General features: G+C 34.1%; 2 protein-coding genes across 4 annotated transcripts; both read left to right on the plus strand.

The window, feature by feature from the left end:
* The first annotated feature begins 8510 nt into the window (after positions 1-8510).
* LOC144411912 (cartilage intermediate layer protein 2-like) lies at positions 8511-10868 on the plus strand. 3 transcript variants are annotated; one of them, XM_078109623.1, is made up of 5 exons: positions 8511-8765; positions 8949-9083; positions 9664-9790; positions 10041-10201; positions 10379-10868. In XM_078109623.1, exons 4-5 carry the CDS (start codon positions 10041-10043, stop codon positions 10734-10736), a joined length of 519 nt encoding a protein of 172 aa, XP_077965749.1. In that variant the 5' UTR covers positions 8511-8765; positions 8949-9083; positions 9664-9790; the 3' UTR covers positions 10737-10868. The 3 variants fall into 3 exon arrangements, with proteins under 3 accessions (XP_077965749.1, XP_077965748.1, XP_077965747.1); XM_078109622.1 differs by having other exon boundaries at positions 9664-10201; XM_078109621.1 differs by lacking the exons at positions 8511-8765; positions 8949-9083 and having other exon boundaries at positions 9424-9790.
* A 1838-nt stretch (positions 10869-12706) lies between these two features.
* LOC120334352 (uncharacterized) lies at positions 12707-16053 on the plus strand. The gene is made up of 6 exons (XM_039401847.2): positions 12707-13132; positions 13336-13469; positions 14420-14496; positions 14804-14872; positions 15233-15316; positions 15655-16053. Exons 1-6 carry the CDS (start codon positions 13025-13027, stop codon positions 15786-15788), a joined length of 606 nt encoding a protein of 201 aa, XP_039257781.2. The 5' UTR covers positions 12707-13024; the 3' UTR covers positions 15789-16053.
* The last annotated feature ends 3184 nt before the right edge of the window (positions 16054-19237 follow it).

Genomic DNA, 19237 nt, shown 5'->3' on the forward strand with positions numbered 1-19237 from the left:
ACACAAAGTATGTCTCAAATGTCCACCTATCCGGCCACCTAAGTGTGGCATGAAACATTAAAATGAAAATTCCGAAATCGTAATGAGAAACATTACAAAAAGTATATCTCAAATGTCCACCTATCCGGCCACCTAAGTGTGGCATACAAGAATAGAAATGAAAATTCTGAAATCATATTGAGAAACATTACACAAAATATATCTCAAATGTCCACCTATCCGGCTACCTAGGTTTGGCATACAAGAATTGAAATGAAAACTCTGAAATCATGTTGAGAAACATTACACAAAGTATATCTCAAATGTCCACCTATTCGACCACCTAGGTGTGGCATAAAACAATCACAATGAAAACTCTGAAATCATATTGAGAAACATTACACAAAGTATATCTCAAATGTCCACCTATCCGACCACCTAAGTGTGGCATAAAACAATCACAATGAAAACTCTGAAATCATATTGAGAAACATTACACTAAGTATATCTCAAATGTCCACCTATCCGACCACCTAAGTGTGGCATGAAACAATCACAATGAAAACTCTGAAATCATATTGAGAAACATTACACAAAGTATATCTCAAATGTCCACCTATCCGGCCACCTAAGTGTGGCATACAAGAATTGAAATGAAAATACTGAAATCTTATTGAGAAACATTACACAAAGTATATCTAAAATGTCCACCTATCCGGCCACCTAAGTGTGGCATACAAGAATTGAAATGAAAATTCTGAAATCATATTGAGAAACATTACACAAAGTATATCTCAAATGTCCACCTATCCGACCACCTAAGTGTGGCATTAAACAATCACAATGAAAACTCTGAAATCATATTGAGATACATTACACAAAGTATATCTCAAATGTCCACCTATCCGACCACCTAAGTGGGGCATACAAAAATTGAAATGAAAATTCTGAAATAATATTGAGAAACATTACACAAAATATATATCACAAATGTCCGCATATCCGACCACCTAAGTGTGGCATACAACTATTGAAACAAAATTCTGGAATCGTATTGAGAAATCTTACACAAAATATTATTAATATAATATAATATTTATTAATTAATATATATAAATATTAACTGAAATACGAAATTTCGAATACTAATCATATTTTGATGTTGTGGAAAATTGCTCAAAATTTATCTCTAATGTTCACCTATCTGATAACTTGAGAGTGAAAAATATTATAAAACAAAATTTTGAAACCATATTGACGTTTTCAGTGGGGCCTATAAATGCGAAACGAAATTTTGCCATGTCAACTAAAATGAGAAACATCACACCAATTATAACTCAAATGTCTACCTACCGGGGCGCCTAATTAAAGCAGTTATTGATTATACAGTCAACTATACAAGCGATCAAAATGAAATTATTGAACCTCAATATCAATTTAGAATCTTTGCACAATTTATTTAAAATGTTTGCACCAACACGGAATACAAAAACATGATTGTTATTTTGAATTTATAATTAAATAGGAAAAATGTATGCCAAGTATGTATACGAATGTGGATATGCCCACTAGGTTAAGTTGTTGAGGAGAGACAAGATTATCCTCACTGCCGGTTCATCTTTATAAATTATACAGAGATGTCTTAAAGCTTTACAATAAACTTCTCGCAAGATATACCAATCCGTGCAATTATTTTTCTTTTCGTCGTTTCTTTTCTGGTTCGCGTTTGTTTAGAAGCTTTTTTTTTAATTGATTCACAGCCTTTTTCTTTTCCATATATATGGTTTTCTTTGAAATCACTTACATTGCTTATTGAAAGTGATTCTGAAGATGGTGCGGTATAGTCTGTTGACTTATCAGAAACGTTGGTCAAAAATACATGCATAAGTCACAAAACATCATCACAGTGTTTTAGTCCAATTCAGAATTACGCTACTCTTGATTGGTCGAACAAACGAAATATTTGAAATGGATAATTGCATTATTACTCAAATAAACCACAGAGTTTCTAAACGGTGCACTACAATTATTCGTAGATAGCTGCGCTATTTGTGATGGGCTACAAAGAATATTATGATTTGGTTTATTACCATTCATTGGTATCAATTTACGATACTGTATTTAATAAAAAAAAACAAGCATAGCAAACTCACTTAGTCACCTCCAGGCACAGCTTTCTCCGAATCACTACCCGCATTTTCGTCTGCCAAGTTCTGAAACGTGGGCCATCTCGTTGGAGAGTCACCTGAATGTGAACAAAAATACAGCCCCGTAAATAACTAGATGAGGATGGTAAAATAACTCAGGGATATGTGCCAAATCACAAATCAAAATTGCTAGCAATGCAATTCTCCAAAACTGTTTTCCGAAGATGAAATATTCTAATCTTATATGAAGCGGTGTATTAGATATTTTTATTTACACCAAGCTATACAAACGCCAACCACTCGCTTCTCGTATATCCTTCTGATTCGACAAAAAATTGAATCATTGAATTTCCACTATCTTCGTTTGTAATTTCATCTGGATTTAGAAATCCTTCTGAATTACACACTCTTACAAACGCAAACCCAGTCGTAGCATTATTTTGATGGTCAGATCAGAACTACGACCAGTAAAAGCATAACAGTATCAATAGTCTATATTTTGATAGTCTGGATTACGTGAAAAATTTCAACACCAAAAATATAGTAACCCTAATATTAAAAATCGTTATGACTAATCACCTTATCCGATGAGTGATGATTTCCAGCAGCATTCCTCGGTGACGTTGAAATCCTTGCTTATTATGACTCGACTTCAACTCACTGGGTAACTGATAACACCTGACACAAAAGACTTGAATCGCTTCTCCAAACACAACTGTTCTATTTTATCTAAATTTCGGCAATCACGCACTCATGAAGATCCCAATCCCCTCACGGCGCCCAGGTTACTTGCGAACAAAACGGCAAACGTGGTAAAGTTCTCGGCGAACCCGACAGTTTTACTATTGCGACACAAAGCCTCTTTAGTACGAAGTTGTGAATTGAGGTCCTTTTCAGTTTATTGAGCTTATATTGCAAAAAACAGAACGGACGATCTTCATGTTCTTCCTGGTTATTGTATCAAAATTATCAAACCTACTCTCCAAAAATCGTAAAAACATATACCGAAAAATTAAAAGATTTTTGCATAAATAAAATGTCCACTTTATGTACGAAAATTAAACCCGTTGATTATAAACCAGCAGAACTACTGTCCCATTAAAGTTGGCGAAAATGTGCAATTATTTAAAAAATATTGAAAGAACATATTATTTTTGATACTGTTTTATCAGAGAAAAAGAGATTTCAGCAAAATATCGCAAAACGTTTTAATTATGGAACGTGGAATAATTAAGCGGACAGGAAAATGTCTACCCAATTTTTCCGTCTACATAACTGTCGCTTTTTTAGCACGGTATGTCTACTTAACTACCGTATTAGATATATATTAGATATATATATATATATATTATTATATATATATATATATTCATCGTCTTTCAGACATACTAACAAAAATTGTCGTTGTATACGTAAAGATATTCTCGCAGTCAAAGGCAAAATAAACTTTAATTTACTGGTACTTGGAAATATATTGTTTTACCTGAAATTTTGGTATTCACTATCACTATTTTTCTCATCATTGATCAAAATATGAAAGCTTATTTCTACAGCTAAGAATCAAATGTTGAAAACACGATTAGTAATAAAGATATCTCGTGAAATCCAATTTTAAAACTTAAATTGATCTTTTTCTCTCAAAATATAAATCATCTTAACCTCGTGGGTGCTTTTTGAAAAACTTCAATTTTGATTAGACGGGGCCAAAATATAAATATTTAAAATGACTATTTTCATCCTGTATTTTATCTTCTGGAGATGCAACTTGCGACGATAGTGAACGAGTTTTACGCTTCAATCCGATATATAAAGAATATTCTGCATTGTGCTGACCACAGGATATATAGACTTATGGTCTCATAATCCTTTCCAGAGATGCCAGTCGTTTTTTTTTATTTGTTTTGCATCAGGGGCCCGCAATATTTATTTTGTTTTATTTGCGGGCATTAAAGATTTCGTCCGCCAACCCCCTTATTTGTATTAGCATTTGGACTCGTTAAACGGCGAAGAAACTCGCAAATGTAAGCGCTACAGAACATCGTTATCGTTGTGAAAGCACGATCTTTCCAAAACGCCGTTTTTGAATTCTATTTTTTTGCCACCGGCACAACTTGCAGGCATATCAAGCATTGAACAAAATGTCAGCAAAAATTCTTATTAATATTTAGAAATTGTCTATACTCATCTTTGCATGCGAACAAAGTTTCAAGGCAATTTACGATGCAAATAATCTAAGTATATATTTCAATAAACCGTCAGTAAACAGCTGGTCCAGAAACACGCCATTCATGCATCTGAGTCAAAAATATCAATTTCTCGTGTTTCTAAAATATCTGTTCTTCAAGTTGACAGTCAATGAAATTGAATATACGTTGATGATAATTAACTAATTATTGGAATATCGGCAACTTGAAATATCAAGTATCGGTATTGCCGTTTTTCGTTGGTATCGATGTATGTACATTACTTGAATGAAAGCACATTACCTGGAAATGATTGTATAAGCATATGACACTGAATGTATATTGAGTTGGCTGTGCATGTATATTGAGTTGGCCGTATATGCATATGACTTTGGCGCTATATGTAAATGAGTTGGCGGTATCTGCATATTTTGGCTGTATTTGAATATTAGGTTGCCAACCCTATTAAAAAATTACAGGAAGTGGAACGACATAAAAAATGAGAGTTTGACCACTTTTGTCTTTTTGGCCCGTGAGCTCAAATCAAGAGTCCAACCTTTCCAACATACACATTAACAAATTCTTCATTAACAAATAATTTAATGATTTCAGCCTAAAGAACCAGTGACACAAACATGTCCCAAATGGGTGATAGCTGTTTCAATTGTCGCGGCTGTAGCACTGGTTGGAGCTGTTATTGCTATTGCAGTCGTGTTTTCCCGTCAAACCGGTTAATCTTACGTTTTATTTTTTGACGCAATACACTTCTTACTCATTTCTGGATGAGAATCACGAAATAAGTTGTCAGTCGTTTAATCAAGACATTTATCTGGCTAATAACGTTATTGTTCCAATTGCTTTTTGTAGGCTAAGAGTTTTATTCTGAACGAATATTTTATCCGAAAATGTAAATTTGCTGTCGATGAATGAAAAATGAGTTCCCAATTTCGGTTATAAGTATTTTATATTTATAAAAGTTGTTTTCTGATCGGGCGTATTTTTTATTTTACAGGTGCTTGTGATGGATTCAGATGCACTTCTGGTGCTTTGGCAGGCGGCGGATCTGACTGTATCTTGTCATCAAGTGTATGCAACAGTGTGAAAGACTGTAAAAATGGAGAAGACGAAAATGACTGTCCGGCGATATCACGTGAAACACGTTTTAATAATGCTCAAATTTGTCCCAAATATTTTTGAAGAATAACCCTATTACCGAAAAACATCTATGAGATATTCATATTATGGTATCTCCATATGTTTTTACTGATAAAAAATTCGACGATTTAGGCTGAATTAACGAAATTTTGTTAAAATTTGAAGAGGCCACTGAAAAAGTAATGTTCATTTTTTGAACGATGATAGAAAATTTCTATTTTAAGACTAAATATATCCTACTTTATCATCTCAGTTGCATATGGCGATAAAGCAGAATAACAAGAACTTGCGTTTTTTCCCCAAATATTCAGAGTGTATTAGAAGTTGCTTCATATTTCTGCAGTTAGAAGGAAAATTTTAAAATTTCGTGGTGGTTATTCAAATATCTGTTTTGTTTCAGCATGTACTAGTAATCAGTTTTGGTACATACAAGGTGGTTCACATGGAAATTGTATTCCCAAAGATTGGGCATGTGACGGTTCTGATGATTGCGATGGAGGGACGGATGAACAAAATTGTACCGCGGCCCTTGGTAAAACAAAGTTTCATAATTGATCCAATTAGTTATTGCACAAAGCACAAATAGTTTAAACAATCTTGAATTTAGACTTTAGATTTTAGCATCTCAAGCTGAGCGTCAAAAAATAACACGATTAAGCATTATACCATAGTAATTTAGATTTCAGTACAGCTCGAAAAACAGACAATTAGTATATATGGTTTCCCATTAAAATTTGGTATTTGACGTCTTAAAATTTTGCATCGTTGTTTTTCAATCATCGATTCAATCAAAATCACAGCTTGTCGACGCATGCACACAAAACTTGCAAGTTATTGCACCAAATTGTGAAAGAGGTGTTGGGAATTGCTCACTTGGTTTTTGTAGCAACGAAGTCAACCCTAAATGCTGTGGACCAGTTTATGAAAGAAACATTTCATCTTGTCTAGGTATTCTTTTATTTTTAGTTGAAGAACTACTGAATTTTAATTTATATTGCTTCATTTCCAGAAGGTGACATTGAGTATTCGAGATAACTGAGATGTGAATGCCAGATTTGCGAATCACCAAGAGTTTTTGTTGCCGGAAGGTTTGCTGATTTTAGTTGAAAGTTTATGAAACTAATAATATCAATCATATAACCAGCCTAAGTTGACATTTGTACTATTAATTGAATCAAATTAGATTAAATGATCAAATTCTACTATTTAAAATACAACCAAAGCACATATATATAAGCTTAAAATTGAAATTTTGCCACATATTCGTGCAAAGACGTCACTAAATAATATTGGATCAATGATTCAAATCCAATCAAAACAGCTGAAAATATTTTAGCATTGAAGGGTGTGACTCCGAGTTACGCAACTGTTCTTTTGAAATTGAAATAAACAACACCGAAGTGGGAAGAGCAAACATGTTACCATTACTCTAGTTTCTTTGAACTTGAAAATATTCATAATTGAAGTGGATTGCGGATTTTATAAAGCATCTCGGTTTTTATGTATTTCCCATCACTGCGATTGTAGTGACGGTTTATTTCAATCGATATAAGATCCATTTGACACCCCAAGAATAAAATTCCATGTAAATTCACGAAAAATCTGCAAATAATACAACTTAGTGTTTCAAACTTGAAACGAAAGTTTCCTTTCTGTTCAATTCATGAATGTTTAACTCCAGGTCAAAGCAGCAATCAATTTTATAGATCCGTCAAACAGAGAAAACTCACAAAATATACCTGCACAATTTTTAACTGGAAGTGACGACGATGAAGGTGTTCCTGGTTTTTTTACTTCTACTGGAATGCTGCAAACTGATATTAAAACTACAGATGGAAGACAATTGGATGCACGTGGAGTGAGAAGACTATATTATTTTTCAATATTTGATTAGTAACTGCATTAGTTTACAACAACATTGTGAGTGAACTTGTTTAGATAAATATAAATGATCAAAGGATAGGATATATCCACAATTTTTCAACATCTCCATTACTCTATCGTAGGTTCAAATTGAGTTGATCACAGATGGTCTCTCACAAGAAGAAATCGATGAGGTGAAATTATTCAAAATCATAGAAACAGATGGAGTATGGCAAGAAGTATCACAGATGAATGTATGTACACCAAAAACATTAATTGCATAAATTAAATATTTCAACACTATACATTTGCACAATTATGAGTTGAGTTGAGTGAGTCTAACCGCCTATCCTTCTTCGGTCTATGCCTATCTGTTCGTTGAGTGAGTTGATCCGTACGCGTATAACGCAAAAATGCTGTTGAGTGAGTAAACATGACAATGGCATGAATGACCATAGTTGTGAACTGCTTGTCTGAGGAAGTCTGACTCTGTTTCGAAACAACGTTACAGAAATGCACTTGTGGTATTGTGCAGCACGAGTCTTGAATTGCATATAATTGCACGTCAGGCATCATCAGGAACTTCACTAAGAAGACGAAAAAGAAGTAATCATGCGTCTGTTATGACACGCGTTGACATAAGCAGCGTTCGTCAAATTTAAAATCTGGATGCTTTATTGCGGTCATATTGTTATATGAAAGGTATACATTTATTTTTCCAAACCTAATAAACAAATACCTCCTCAACTATAAAATCATTCCGAGTGTTAACATTTCAGCTTTCGAAGAAAATACGTTTGCAATATGATAGCACTTAGTCACTTACAATATTAAATTTGGTTTTAAGTTCGAGTATTCAGTGACGCCCAATATCTCGAGTTCACCCAGGCATATGGAACTGCTGTGATCTCACTATACGCGAGGTCATCAAATGGAGCTTGGGCGAATTATCTGACGGGATATACAGACTGCACTGGAATTTGTGTTTTGGTTCCGTGCAACGGGGATTGGGTTGACATCGTACAAGTATATGGTATTTAATTTATTTAATTACCACATGTTCTGGATCTTCGCTCTTTAGTGTTCCAGGCTTTACTCAAATTTATGCAATTTAATTGGTAATGAATCACTAAAACCAAGTAGTAATAAGACTATTGACGCTGTTGAAATGTTTTGCGTTTTGATTCTATTTTATTAGAACACGAAAAGTGGCACACAACTAATCACGTAAATTGTTGATGTGATTAATGCCGGTATTTTCTGTTCAGCCATAGGCGAAATCTTTTGTGTCGATACTTTTATAACAGAAAAACAAAACTTTTTTGGATTTTGTTACAATTCTTGATGCTAACATTTTATGTTTAAAAGCTGAAGACAGGGATTACATTGTTGTTGAGCCTAAAGTACCAGATGACATCAAGTCTACTCTAAACTTTCAGTAGGTATATGATACCAAAATTAGCAACTGCCTTATAAAAAGATAGTAGTATATTGGAGAACACGAGCCAATGTAGTAATGCTAACAATAATAGCAATGTATGTTAGGTGCGAGCAAGACTATTGCGATATTTTTTGTGCATCATTTTAACATTGATCAACTCTATATATTACAATCATTCAGAAACGAACCGAATTACTTCACCGTACAAATAATACCAAGAGATGGAGCCGTACAAGGTTTTAAAGGACCCATATACCAATCCTGGTATGACTGTTACAGAGCGCCGTTCGAAGATAATCATTTTCGCCTTTCCAGGTAAGTCAATTCTAAAACACTATAAAAACGCACCAATACGTCACCAAGAATTTTTATTTCTTACCAAATGAACGTGATATTGCGCTTCGAAAACTTTCTTAGTGTGTGTGTTACAGATGTTAGTAAATGGCGCTTTTTACAAAAACGTCTTTCGTGCAAGTAAGACAAGTTTTTAATATACGCATATATTTTTCTAGTGGAATTAGGAATCAATAATCCCAGTAAGAATGTGAGAGTTGCTTAAAATCGCTTTGATTTAAAAACCAATGTCACAATCGCTACATTTCAGCTGGAATTTTCTTTTTCTCTTATTTCACCTACTCAGTTTACTAAATATATCTAGATTTTGGGACATCAAATAAAGCAACGGGCAGAATCATGTCACCATATTATGTGAATGTTCTGGTCAACGCACACGTAGCTTCGTAGTATAATCTAGTATAGTTTATTTACACTGATGGATTTCCTTGGGGGTAAATTGATGTCGTAGCGTATATCTTAGCGTGCATAATAAAAAGATTCCGGTTTTTATGTTCTATTTTGTGAACTCGAAAAAAGTAATGTTCTTACATGTTTCAAGATTTTTACCAGAAGATATTGAAGTGAATACAATTCCCATCGACGAAAACAACATTTTTTCGCTTTGGATAAATTATGTATTTTCTTGGTGGCCGAATAGATATTTCTTCAAGGCGTGCTATGTGAAAGTAGGTGAAATTGAAAGCAGTAGAATATGATAATTTTTTTTTCAAATACCAATTCTTCATACAATCCCTAATATATTATACAAGACTATCATTGATTGGAATGTAGGTATTTTCAGAAAAATGTGTAATAAACGATTAAGTAGGCTTAACTGTTAAATCAAAAAGTAGATGTATGAAAATGATATTTTTTGAAAACGTTGCCTCTTTCATCCATATACCATCATTTTCAAAAATTCTTGCATCAATCAAGATGAATGTGTTGCCAATCGATGTCATCGAAAACGACTTGAAAGAATGGACAGTTGAGGCAATCAGTGGAGGAGGAACACATACAGTTACAAAAGGAAAGGAATACGGACGTAGAATATCTCGCGGAAAAGGCCTAACAGCATGTGTTGAATACAAGTGTCCGTATGTAATCTTTCTGTTTTGCATTCGTTTTCATGTGAAAAGTTTTGTTTCGATCTAATTCTGAACATCACACTAAAATAAAACTAAAATATTTAATAACACGAAGCCATATTATTAACATTTAGTTCACTGCGATTTACTAGCATCGCCAGTAATATGCATCAATTTTATTTTCAGAGATATCCTATCAGATAATGAATTTGACATAACGAAAGTGACCATCACTCCGAAACTGCAAGGATTTACATTTGCTCTTGTGATTCCACCAAATATAACAATCAACACAAGTTCATTTGAGGATCTCGTTGCTGAATACCAATGGGTAGAAACTATGTTGGGGAATTCGAGTTTCACAGCTGCAGCACCTCTTGATAATATTCCAGAACTTGGCATCTTCTATAGCGGAGCAATTCATCCAAAGCTGGCTAAAACTGAAGCGAGGCGTAATTGTATCCAAGGGACGAGTGTTCTAACATTCTCAGTATCCGCCGTAGAAATGTCCGGCTCTGGCTCTGGATCCGGAGCCGGCACCTAATTACAATTCGAATTGTAGCGCAGAGTCTCACTCTAAGCTTCGTTTTACATTGATTTAATATAAATTTAATTCAAGTATTTAATTATCATACACACCAAACATATTTCTCCTTACTGCTTTTCGTCACTAGTAGTCTAAGTTTCATCGGCAAATGAGAGCTACAAGCTCGGATGTCCATCAACACTATTGTGCGCATTGGCATATTAGTTATTGCTTTACGACGAAATTACACAATTAGGTAATAACTATGGGAACGAGAATATCGGTTGGAAACCGTAGACTTATCGATCGATAGTTAGGGGATGCCTCAAAACAGAAACTGCAGTTTCGATTTATCCGCTCTTGTAACTTGCGCACTGCGCATCGCACACACACACTCGGCGGGTCTCAAAATTCTCTCGCTTTACAAAAATCTAGATCACTATATCAATAATTGATTGATAACTCGCTAATTATACGACATAATTCGCCCAAAATCAATAGGCTTCTGGTCCGAGATAAGATGAATGCACATGCAAAATCTGGAGCAGATTCAATCTCGCTTTCGTGAGATATCGCGTGCATCTAACAGACAAATACCTATCAACATACTTACCGATTAAAATCGATAAGTAATAAATATCAGAGATTTAATACAAGTGTAATAATGTAGGGTTAGAACAGGCAATGGTTAAATTTGAACTTGCGGTCATTATCTTCTATGAAGAAAATATATTAATCATTGTTATGAATTTCAACCCAATAGCATGTATCAATTTTGAGAAATCGCAAAAAAACTGAAGACGCGTTTTGCTCACTGGAGCGTGAAAACGTGGTCAGTCATGCATAAAATTTGCATTTTATTGCTAGCTGAGAAATTCTGCACATTTGAGGTGAATTTCAAGTTTGTAGGACCAATTTGAAAAAAAAAAATAAAAATAAATAATAATAATAATAAATAATAATAATAATAAATAAATATTAATAATAATAACACACAGGAATACAATAGGTTCCCTGCTGACAAGCAGCGGGAAGCCTAATTACTTTTTCATGAACGTATTGTAATAAAGAAACTAGCCATACTTCATTATTTCTAAAACGTATTTTCAAGATCTCGACATTACAACAACTTCTATTGAAAGATTATATTTTGACACTGACGTAGAACACTACAAAGCTTCATTCACTTCAATAGCAAATTTAGATAATACATACAGGTGTCGTTTATATTTATAATTGGACTGGTTCAATTTTCACAGAAAGAAAAGTGCTCACATTGACATAATTTATGCAATGAAAAAGAAATCCATCGATACTGCAACAATCATCTTTGCAAGAAGATATAACGGAGTCACGCTCCGTGTTCCGGTTTTGATCAATCCACCATACAAACAGTAATTAAAATCGGTCAAAAAATTTTAAAACTGTTTTCAAAACATATTCTTCACTGCCAAATTTTTTCTTTTTTGCAATATTGCATGCATTAGTGAATGAGGATATAAATAAACAGAATCTGCATATTTTCCACACTTCCTTGTTGAGAGAATATTTTACCCAGCGCATATCCAATTTTATCAATGGTAATTTAATAAGTTACAACTATTTTAAAACAAGTTGACAACATGCCCTGGAAAACCTTTAATTTATATAAGTCATGTGAAACCCACGGCTCTCCAGGAAAATGAGATATGCACCACATTTGCACCGCAGTTGTTCCCCAACGAGGACAACCCTAAAAACAACAAAATTGTGTTAAATAACTGATATTGATTGAATCATTTACATATTGTATTTATTTTAAATGTTTTCTTGTTTCCCATTTTAAATATCAATGAATCAATGTTTTCCTTTTATTTTTATATGTCCTTCACATCTTATTACGTAGTGTTTGCATCTTATGTTATGTAACTTCCTGTACCAACGAAGAAGTAAACATTATGTGCTGCAATTTCGTGGGCTGCAGTTTAGTTACATGCGGCACTGCGTTTAGCGCACATGAATGATTTTCTCAGTGTTTCAGAAAAAAAAGATGCGGATATGAGCAAGAAGATTTCTCGTTCAAAATAGCGACGGAGAACTGTGCAATTTCTCTATATTTTAAATTGTTGCAATCTTATTTAGTTTATGGCGTGATAATCCACTAAAACAACCATAATATAATTCGCACTTCGGGTTCCTCCGAAGCGAGGGCGAACATTGTTTATAAATATTTAGCTACGTGCGCTCCCAGAAAAAAGCCGGAATTTGTAATGTTCTAATTCTCAAAACCTAACCGACTGACGTTTCAGTTTAATAATTCAGATACGATGTCTATTACGAAGATATTTTTAGCAGCAATATTGCTTTCGACTGCTATTGCATTTGAACCAAAATGCTTTTTTCCAGAGCCCGCAGGGGATTTCGATGCTTACAAGGTAAGTTAGTAAAAACATTGTTTTCAAATTTTTAATACCAGACATCGAAGCTTTTTTATTTTATACTGCTGCATGTCCCGTGCGGATATTCCGATATATATCTTTCTGACGAATCATCGTTATCATAAAATGTGTTTAATATTTCGCTCATCCTGGGTCCGCTAAACACGGTTTTTACTAATACGCTTATTTCAATACCTTAGCTGCGCGGCACTACATGGTACACAGGACTGCAAACGAATGATGCTGCAGCGTCTGATATAAAATGCGAACGAGCTGGAAATTTTACAGAAACTTCCAATGGTTTTCGGACTGACTTAAGAACTTTCAAAAAAAGGTATCGTATATGTCACACAGGACAATTGAAATTAATTTACTATAATCAACCACAAATGCATTTCTAAGACTTCTCCTAACAAAAAAAGTGAAGTATTGTCACATTTGAATTAAAACTTGTTAACGTATGTCGTTTGGAGAAATTTGAAAACAGCGATACCAAAAAATCAAAGTTCAAGTTCAAAAGTTCAAAGAGTCAGATTATGCGTTAGTCAACAGTTTGTAAATTTTGTGCGGCCTCTACAAAAAATAAAATATGTCAATCACAATATCAAATCTGAACTGCTCCAAATATATCATTTTATAGACTGGAGATTTCGACTAAGAATACATTTTACAAATCCATACATGTTACACAATCCATTTAGACATATATTTACAGTTTTAATCAATTCTACCAGTTTTTAAACCAATTGTTACTTATCGATCTTAAGATCGGTAAGTATGTTGATACGTATTTGTCTGTTTGTTTGTCGGTTAGATAAACGCGATATCTCACGAAAGCGAGGATGAATCCGCTCCATATTTTGCATGTGCATTCATCATATCTCGGATCAGAAGCCTATTGATTTTGGATGAATTATGTCGTATAATTAGCGAGTTATAAATTAATTAGTGATGGGACACAAGGTGTCACTATAGAGTAAGAGCGCTGTTTTGATGGATCCCCTAACTGTCGATCGATAAGTCTTCGGTCTCTGACCGATATTCTCGTTTTTTCATTGTTCACAACTCCAGATATGTCAATCAGCCTCTTACCCCGTCCAAAATTAGTCTAACATCCTCGATACATCGAGAATGGTTCGAATCCAAGTAGATACGGAGTACGTAAATATGTCTGCAAATTCAACAACGCTGAATTGAGCAAATTAGGAAAGACTCATAAAATATTAGGTTACCACCAGTATCTCAATCAATCTCTTTATTTTACGACGATGTTTTGTTTTTAAGCAACAAACACATCGATTGGGTTGCCCATTTCACTTTCCTACGATCCGGGGTGTATCAGGAGAGCAAAGTTAAAGATGGTAAGCTAAAACTTAAATGTTGGGCTTTCCAGTTACAATCTGTTCTAGTTTTTATTTTATCCGAAAAACAGACGCTATAGTTGATAATTTGAAACAATACATCAAACATTTATATTCATATATATTATATATATGCCATTAATTTACGCATATCACGGCAGGATACTGTCGAACAACATGTTAGTTGGTGAACTGTAATACTTCCAACAGTTCTTTTCAAACCACCTCTTTGCCCATGGCAATAAAATCAGCCCCAATAATTAAAACAAGCGCAATCTATATTTATTTATATTATATGATCTTCCAGATTTTTCGATGACTGATGCTTACACTGTTGACGAAAACGGAAAGTACAACAGCGCTGCCGACAGCATTGGTTTGTGCTAATTAATCGAACTATACTGTATATATATATTTCCCATTGTCATATTGTGTAAACTCCAATACTAAACATATGAACAGTATTATACGCATTTGCTATATCGTTGCATATATTTATTGGACAATATGTTATTTTCATCATAATTTCGAGAAGAGAGAGACAATAATTTTAGCAACTAACTAATGCTTGGTTTCAAATGAGTTTTTGTCATTCCCGTCGTGGTTTTCAAAACTCGAGATAAGTTTTTTAAATATATTTTTCATACATCGCATATATATCCTATTTCGCCCAGAACTTAATCTCCTAATCTTGGGTGAATGCGTGTAAAATGTTCATTTTATTTATTTTGCGCAGTCGAGAATGTTCTTCTGGAAAGAGATTATGCATTTATATCTGATCATCTTAACTACTGGATGGCAATTTTATGTTCGGAAGAAGGTAAAGAAATCGCAAATGCGATATAACTCATTATTGAATATGTTCTACGACTCATCTGTGATTGGGAGACCTGTATGAAAGTGCCTACAGGGCCGAATAAGAAATAAATTTTAATTTTCATTGAATAGAAAAGCACCAACTATTTCATTACTTTTTAAAAAAAATATAGACAGGCGCACTCTCTTAAATTCAATATTGCTTGCAACGGTGTGCCAAATTGTTATGGACACGTGACGAGAAAACTACGCTATTTGCCCCTGTTTATATTTCATTTAAATATATGGAATTTTCGTTTTGTTGATATTATGAAACAGATTTTCATTGCAGCATATTTTTAGGACAATGGATCGTTTGGGTTTACTTTCCAACCAAGACTCCAAATCTTACAAATATTGCAGCTGCCTACAATGAACTGCAACGCTTGGGAGTATCAACACAACTTCATGCATCACAGTGCGATAAGGCACATTGAATTATATAAAGATTCTGATCATGGAAGAAAAATTGATTTGAGTTGATTATTTTCGACAGCTGACCTGAATATAATTAATAAATCGTTATAGCAGAGTATGTTAAACAAGAAATATTATAACATTCATAACAATAAACTTATATCATACATTTATATAGCACAATACGTGCAATGCGAATTTCAACGCAAAATTTTACTCTTTGCTTTGCTCTGCAATGGGTTTGCTATAAAATTTAATTTAACGAATAAATTGTCACGCATCATGTATATTTCTTTTTACTGCTTTTCGCCACTAGTAGTCCAATGTTCATCCCAGTGTAGAGAGTTCGACTAATCAGAGCTACAAACTAGGATGTACACTAAAAATGTTGTGCGACATCGACTGTGATATTAGTTGTTGTTTCGCGATAAAATTACACATTCAGTGAAAAACTACAAAAAAAAATATCAGAAATTCTACACAAGTGTAATAGTGTAGCGTTACAAAAGTGAATGATTAGCAATGACATTGTGGATATCATCTTTCATGGAGAAAATATATTTCATATAATTCTGTCGCCTTCATTTGGGCAAACGGACGAATATATTCAGTGAAATGAACAGCGAGAAATTTGATCGTTCAGATTCTTCTATCACACTTTTCAAATATTTACGTTCGATTTTTACCAAAATAGACTTCATGTCTATTGAGGATAATAGCCAAACCACTTTGTATAATGGATAGTTCTTACGATCTAGATTCTAGATTTTGAGCCACAGTCATTATGGGGTATAGTGACCTTGCTGTAGTATGTTAGTATAATTATCTTTTCATGATCGTTTTGCAATGCATTGAAGAAACTAGCGATATATCAACATCACTGTAACAAATTTCGAAGTACTCGACATTGCGAAAATTTTATTCGAAGATTATATTTTTCCGAGGATAGAATCAATTTTTCGTAGACACTGCAAATCATTATGGTTCAATAGAATATTTGTGTAATACGCAATTTTCCAAATCATCATGAGTCGACTTTCACAGATGGCAAAATGTATAGATTCGGCATGCAAGCATCATTGCAAGACGATATCAAGTCACGCTCTGAGTTCCGGATGTGATCAATCCAAAGAAAGCTAAAACCATGAACCTAACGCAAGAAAGAAATTCTGGTTTATGTACAAAGGCAGCTAATCTTTAACGATAGGATATAAATCTAATTTTATCAATGCTAGTTCGAGTTTTATTTAGAATATTCTATTTAGAATATCTGTATATATATTGAATATTTTAGAATAGATAGACAGCGTGCCGAGTATTAACCCAGTTGAATTGCTGCAATTGGATGTTATGCTCTCCAGAGAAATAGAATATACACAGCATTTCTCCCAGAGCTGGTTCCCAAACAGGTTGACCCTAATATAAGAGAATTGTGTTAAATAACTGATATTGATTGAATAATTCACATATTGTATTTATTAAAAAATGTCTCATTATTTCCTATTTTAAATGCTAAGTACATCAATCAATGAATTCCTTTTACGCCGCAGTTTCTTTACTTGCTGATCCGAGTTTAGCGAACAGCAATAACCCCGGGGGTAGACAATTATTTTTTTTGTAATGGCGTGATACGACGATTACTCGTGCGTTTCGCTCCGAACAAGGCTAAATAATAGCATTTAACAATATTTTAAAGAATCTCTCTTGAGGCTTACTTGGCCGTCGAAGTTATACATGTTATACAAGCGCACAGTTTCATCTATCTCGGTTGCTTCATTTGGTTATAGCATTACTGATAGCAAGCCAGAAAAGTCAATTTTGACTAAATTGTTCAAGAATAGAATAAGATGGTGTTGGAAAAGTCGTAAGAATTCATGTCTCACTGCAAATGCCGCAAAATTGGATTTAAAAAATGCCCTGGCTACACCTTTGGCGAACTTGATTGATTTTTTTAGTTTTTTAAAGAAAATCAGCCAGATAGATAGCAAGTAGAGTTCTACTTCGAAATAATGTGGAGGAATCATGGTGAAAATCATTTAGAGTTTGGATTTATGTGCATGAGGAAAGGTGGATGTCATCACCCGAAATGCGTCATTTGTTGCAGAGTTTTAACTGTATGTATGTTGCCAAGCAATTAATTGAATTTTGGGCAAACACCCGTTTGACCTCTTATCTCTGCGAGGCTGGATTTTCGGCAGTGGCGTCAAACAAAACAAAATACCGGCCACATTCGTACATAGAGCGAGAAATGTTCGTGTACGTATTAAGTATAACACCGCGCTTTGAAAAGTTGTGTTCGAAGCAGCAGCCGCCCATCTCTCATTACCTAAATATGCGTAAATGTTATGTTGTTTTTCTGTAATTGCCTTCATCCTTGCTTACAAGTTTAGAAAATAGCACAAAATACACATTAACAATTATAAAATTGTGTTTACTTCAGAAGAATTTTTTTTTTCATGTGCCCTTTGAGTTTTTCCCTCATAATTTAGTGCCGCAAGAACAAAAACTTTGGGAAGCTTCATTCTACTAAATGACATAAATTATTTGTCCTACTATTACGATACTGCAATCTATCAGATATATCCGATATGTATATATTTTAGGTTTTTGGTGCTTGTGCGCTTCCAAAAAATACCCGAAATTTGTAATGTTCTAATTCTCAAAGCTTGACCGATACATGATACACATTGTCCCAAAAATATATTAATGAGTGTCTCAGGATAAACGTCAGAAGATTTGGTAACACATGGCATCGTATGAAAACCACAGTGTAAAAATCTTTTAGATTAGAACTATAACGGTTCTTTGGCGAAACATAGACGGACTTGATAAAATGTTGTAGATTGTAAGGAAGCGTACGATACTTCCGAAATAGTAAGATTTCTTGTAAATATACATAAATTTAAACTCTCATTTAGTATACTCCAACAGCGACTCCTTTATTTTTAGTTCAATGCTAACATGTTACAGATTGCTCCATTATTGATTCGAAAGTAAAACATAGCACGAAAGTAAAAAAAGAAAAAAACGTGTACGGAATCACATCATTTAAGCGCCTTTCACTATGCTAGAACTTGTTGTGGTTTTGTGTTTGACTGCTCGAAACTGAAACGTCTGAATACGTAATATTGCAATGAGGCAAAGGTGATTTCTCGCCCAAGACAATCCGTCTGGCAATCAATGACATGTCAAACACCTAATTATGGGCTAATCGCCTAAAAAATCGATTTTGCTTTGTTTATTCAATAACCAATCGGCAACACTGGAACAAAATAACAAACCAACATAATTTCTCGCAGCCTGGTAAAAAATTCGGTTCGCGTACCAGCGGGTGGGGTCCTTGTTTAGCCTGTATTTACTCCTGAATGAAAAGGGCTAAGTTCCTTTACTCATTCAGATGAAACATGATCAAAAAAGGGAAATATTATTGACGCTCGTAATCAGTCTACTAATAACTATACCTGCCGAC

This window comes from Styela clava, chromosome 15, assembly GCF_964204865.1.
Source record: "Styela clava chromosome 15, kaStyClav1.hap1.2, whole genome shotgun sequence".
NCBI lineage: Eukaryota > Metazoa > Chordata > Ascidiacea > Stolidobranchia > Styelidae > Styela > Styela clava.

Bases quoted from the DNA above. Each gene is read 5' to 3' on its own strand.
- LOC120334352 (XM_039401847.2), top strand. From the start codon at position 13,025: ATGTCTATTACGAAGATATTTTTAGCAGCAATATTGCTTTCGACTGCT. The intron at 13,470-14,419 runs GTATCGTATATG...TTTGTTTTTAAG, and splicing joins TTAAGAACTTTCAAAAAAAG to CAACAAACACATCGATTGGG. The intron at 14,497-14,803 runs GTAAGCTAAAAC...ATGATCTTCCAG, and splicing joins GGAGAGCAAAGTTAAAGATG to ATTTTTCGATGACTGATGCT.
- LOC144411912 (XM_078109621.1), top strand. From the start codon at position 9,614: ATGTTCTATTTTGTGAACTCGAAAAAAGTAATGTTCTTACATGTTTCA. The intron at 9,791-10,040 runs GTAGGTGAAATT...GCATCAATCAAG, and splicing joins TCAAGGCGTGCTATGTGAAA to ATGAATGTGTTGCCAATCGA. The intron at 10,202-10,378 runs GTATGTAATCTT...TTTTATTTTCAG, and splicing joins TGTGTTGAATACAAGTGTCC to AGATATCCTATCAGATAATG.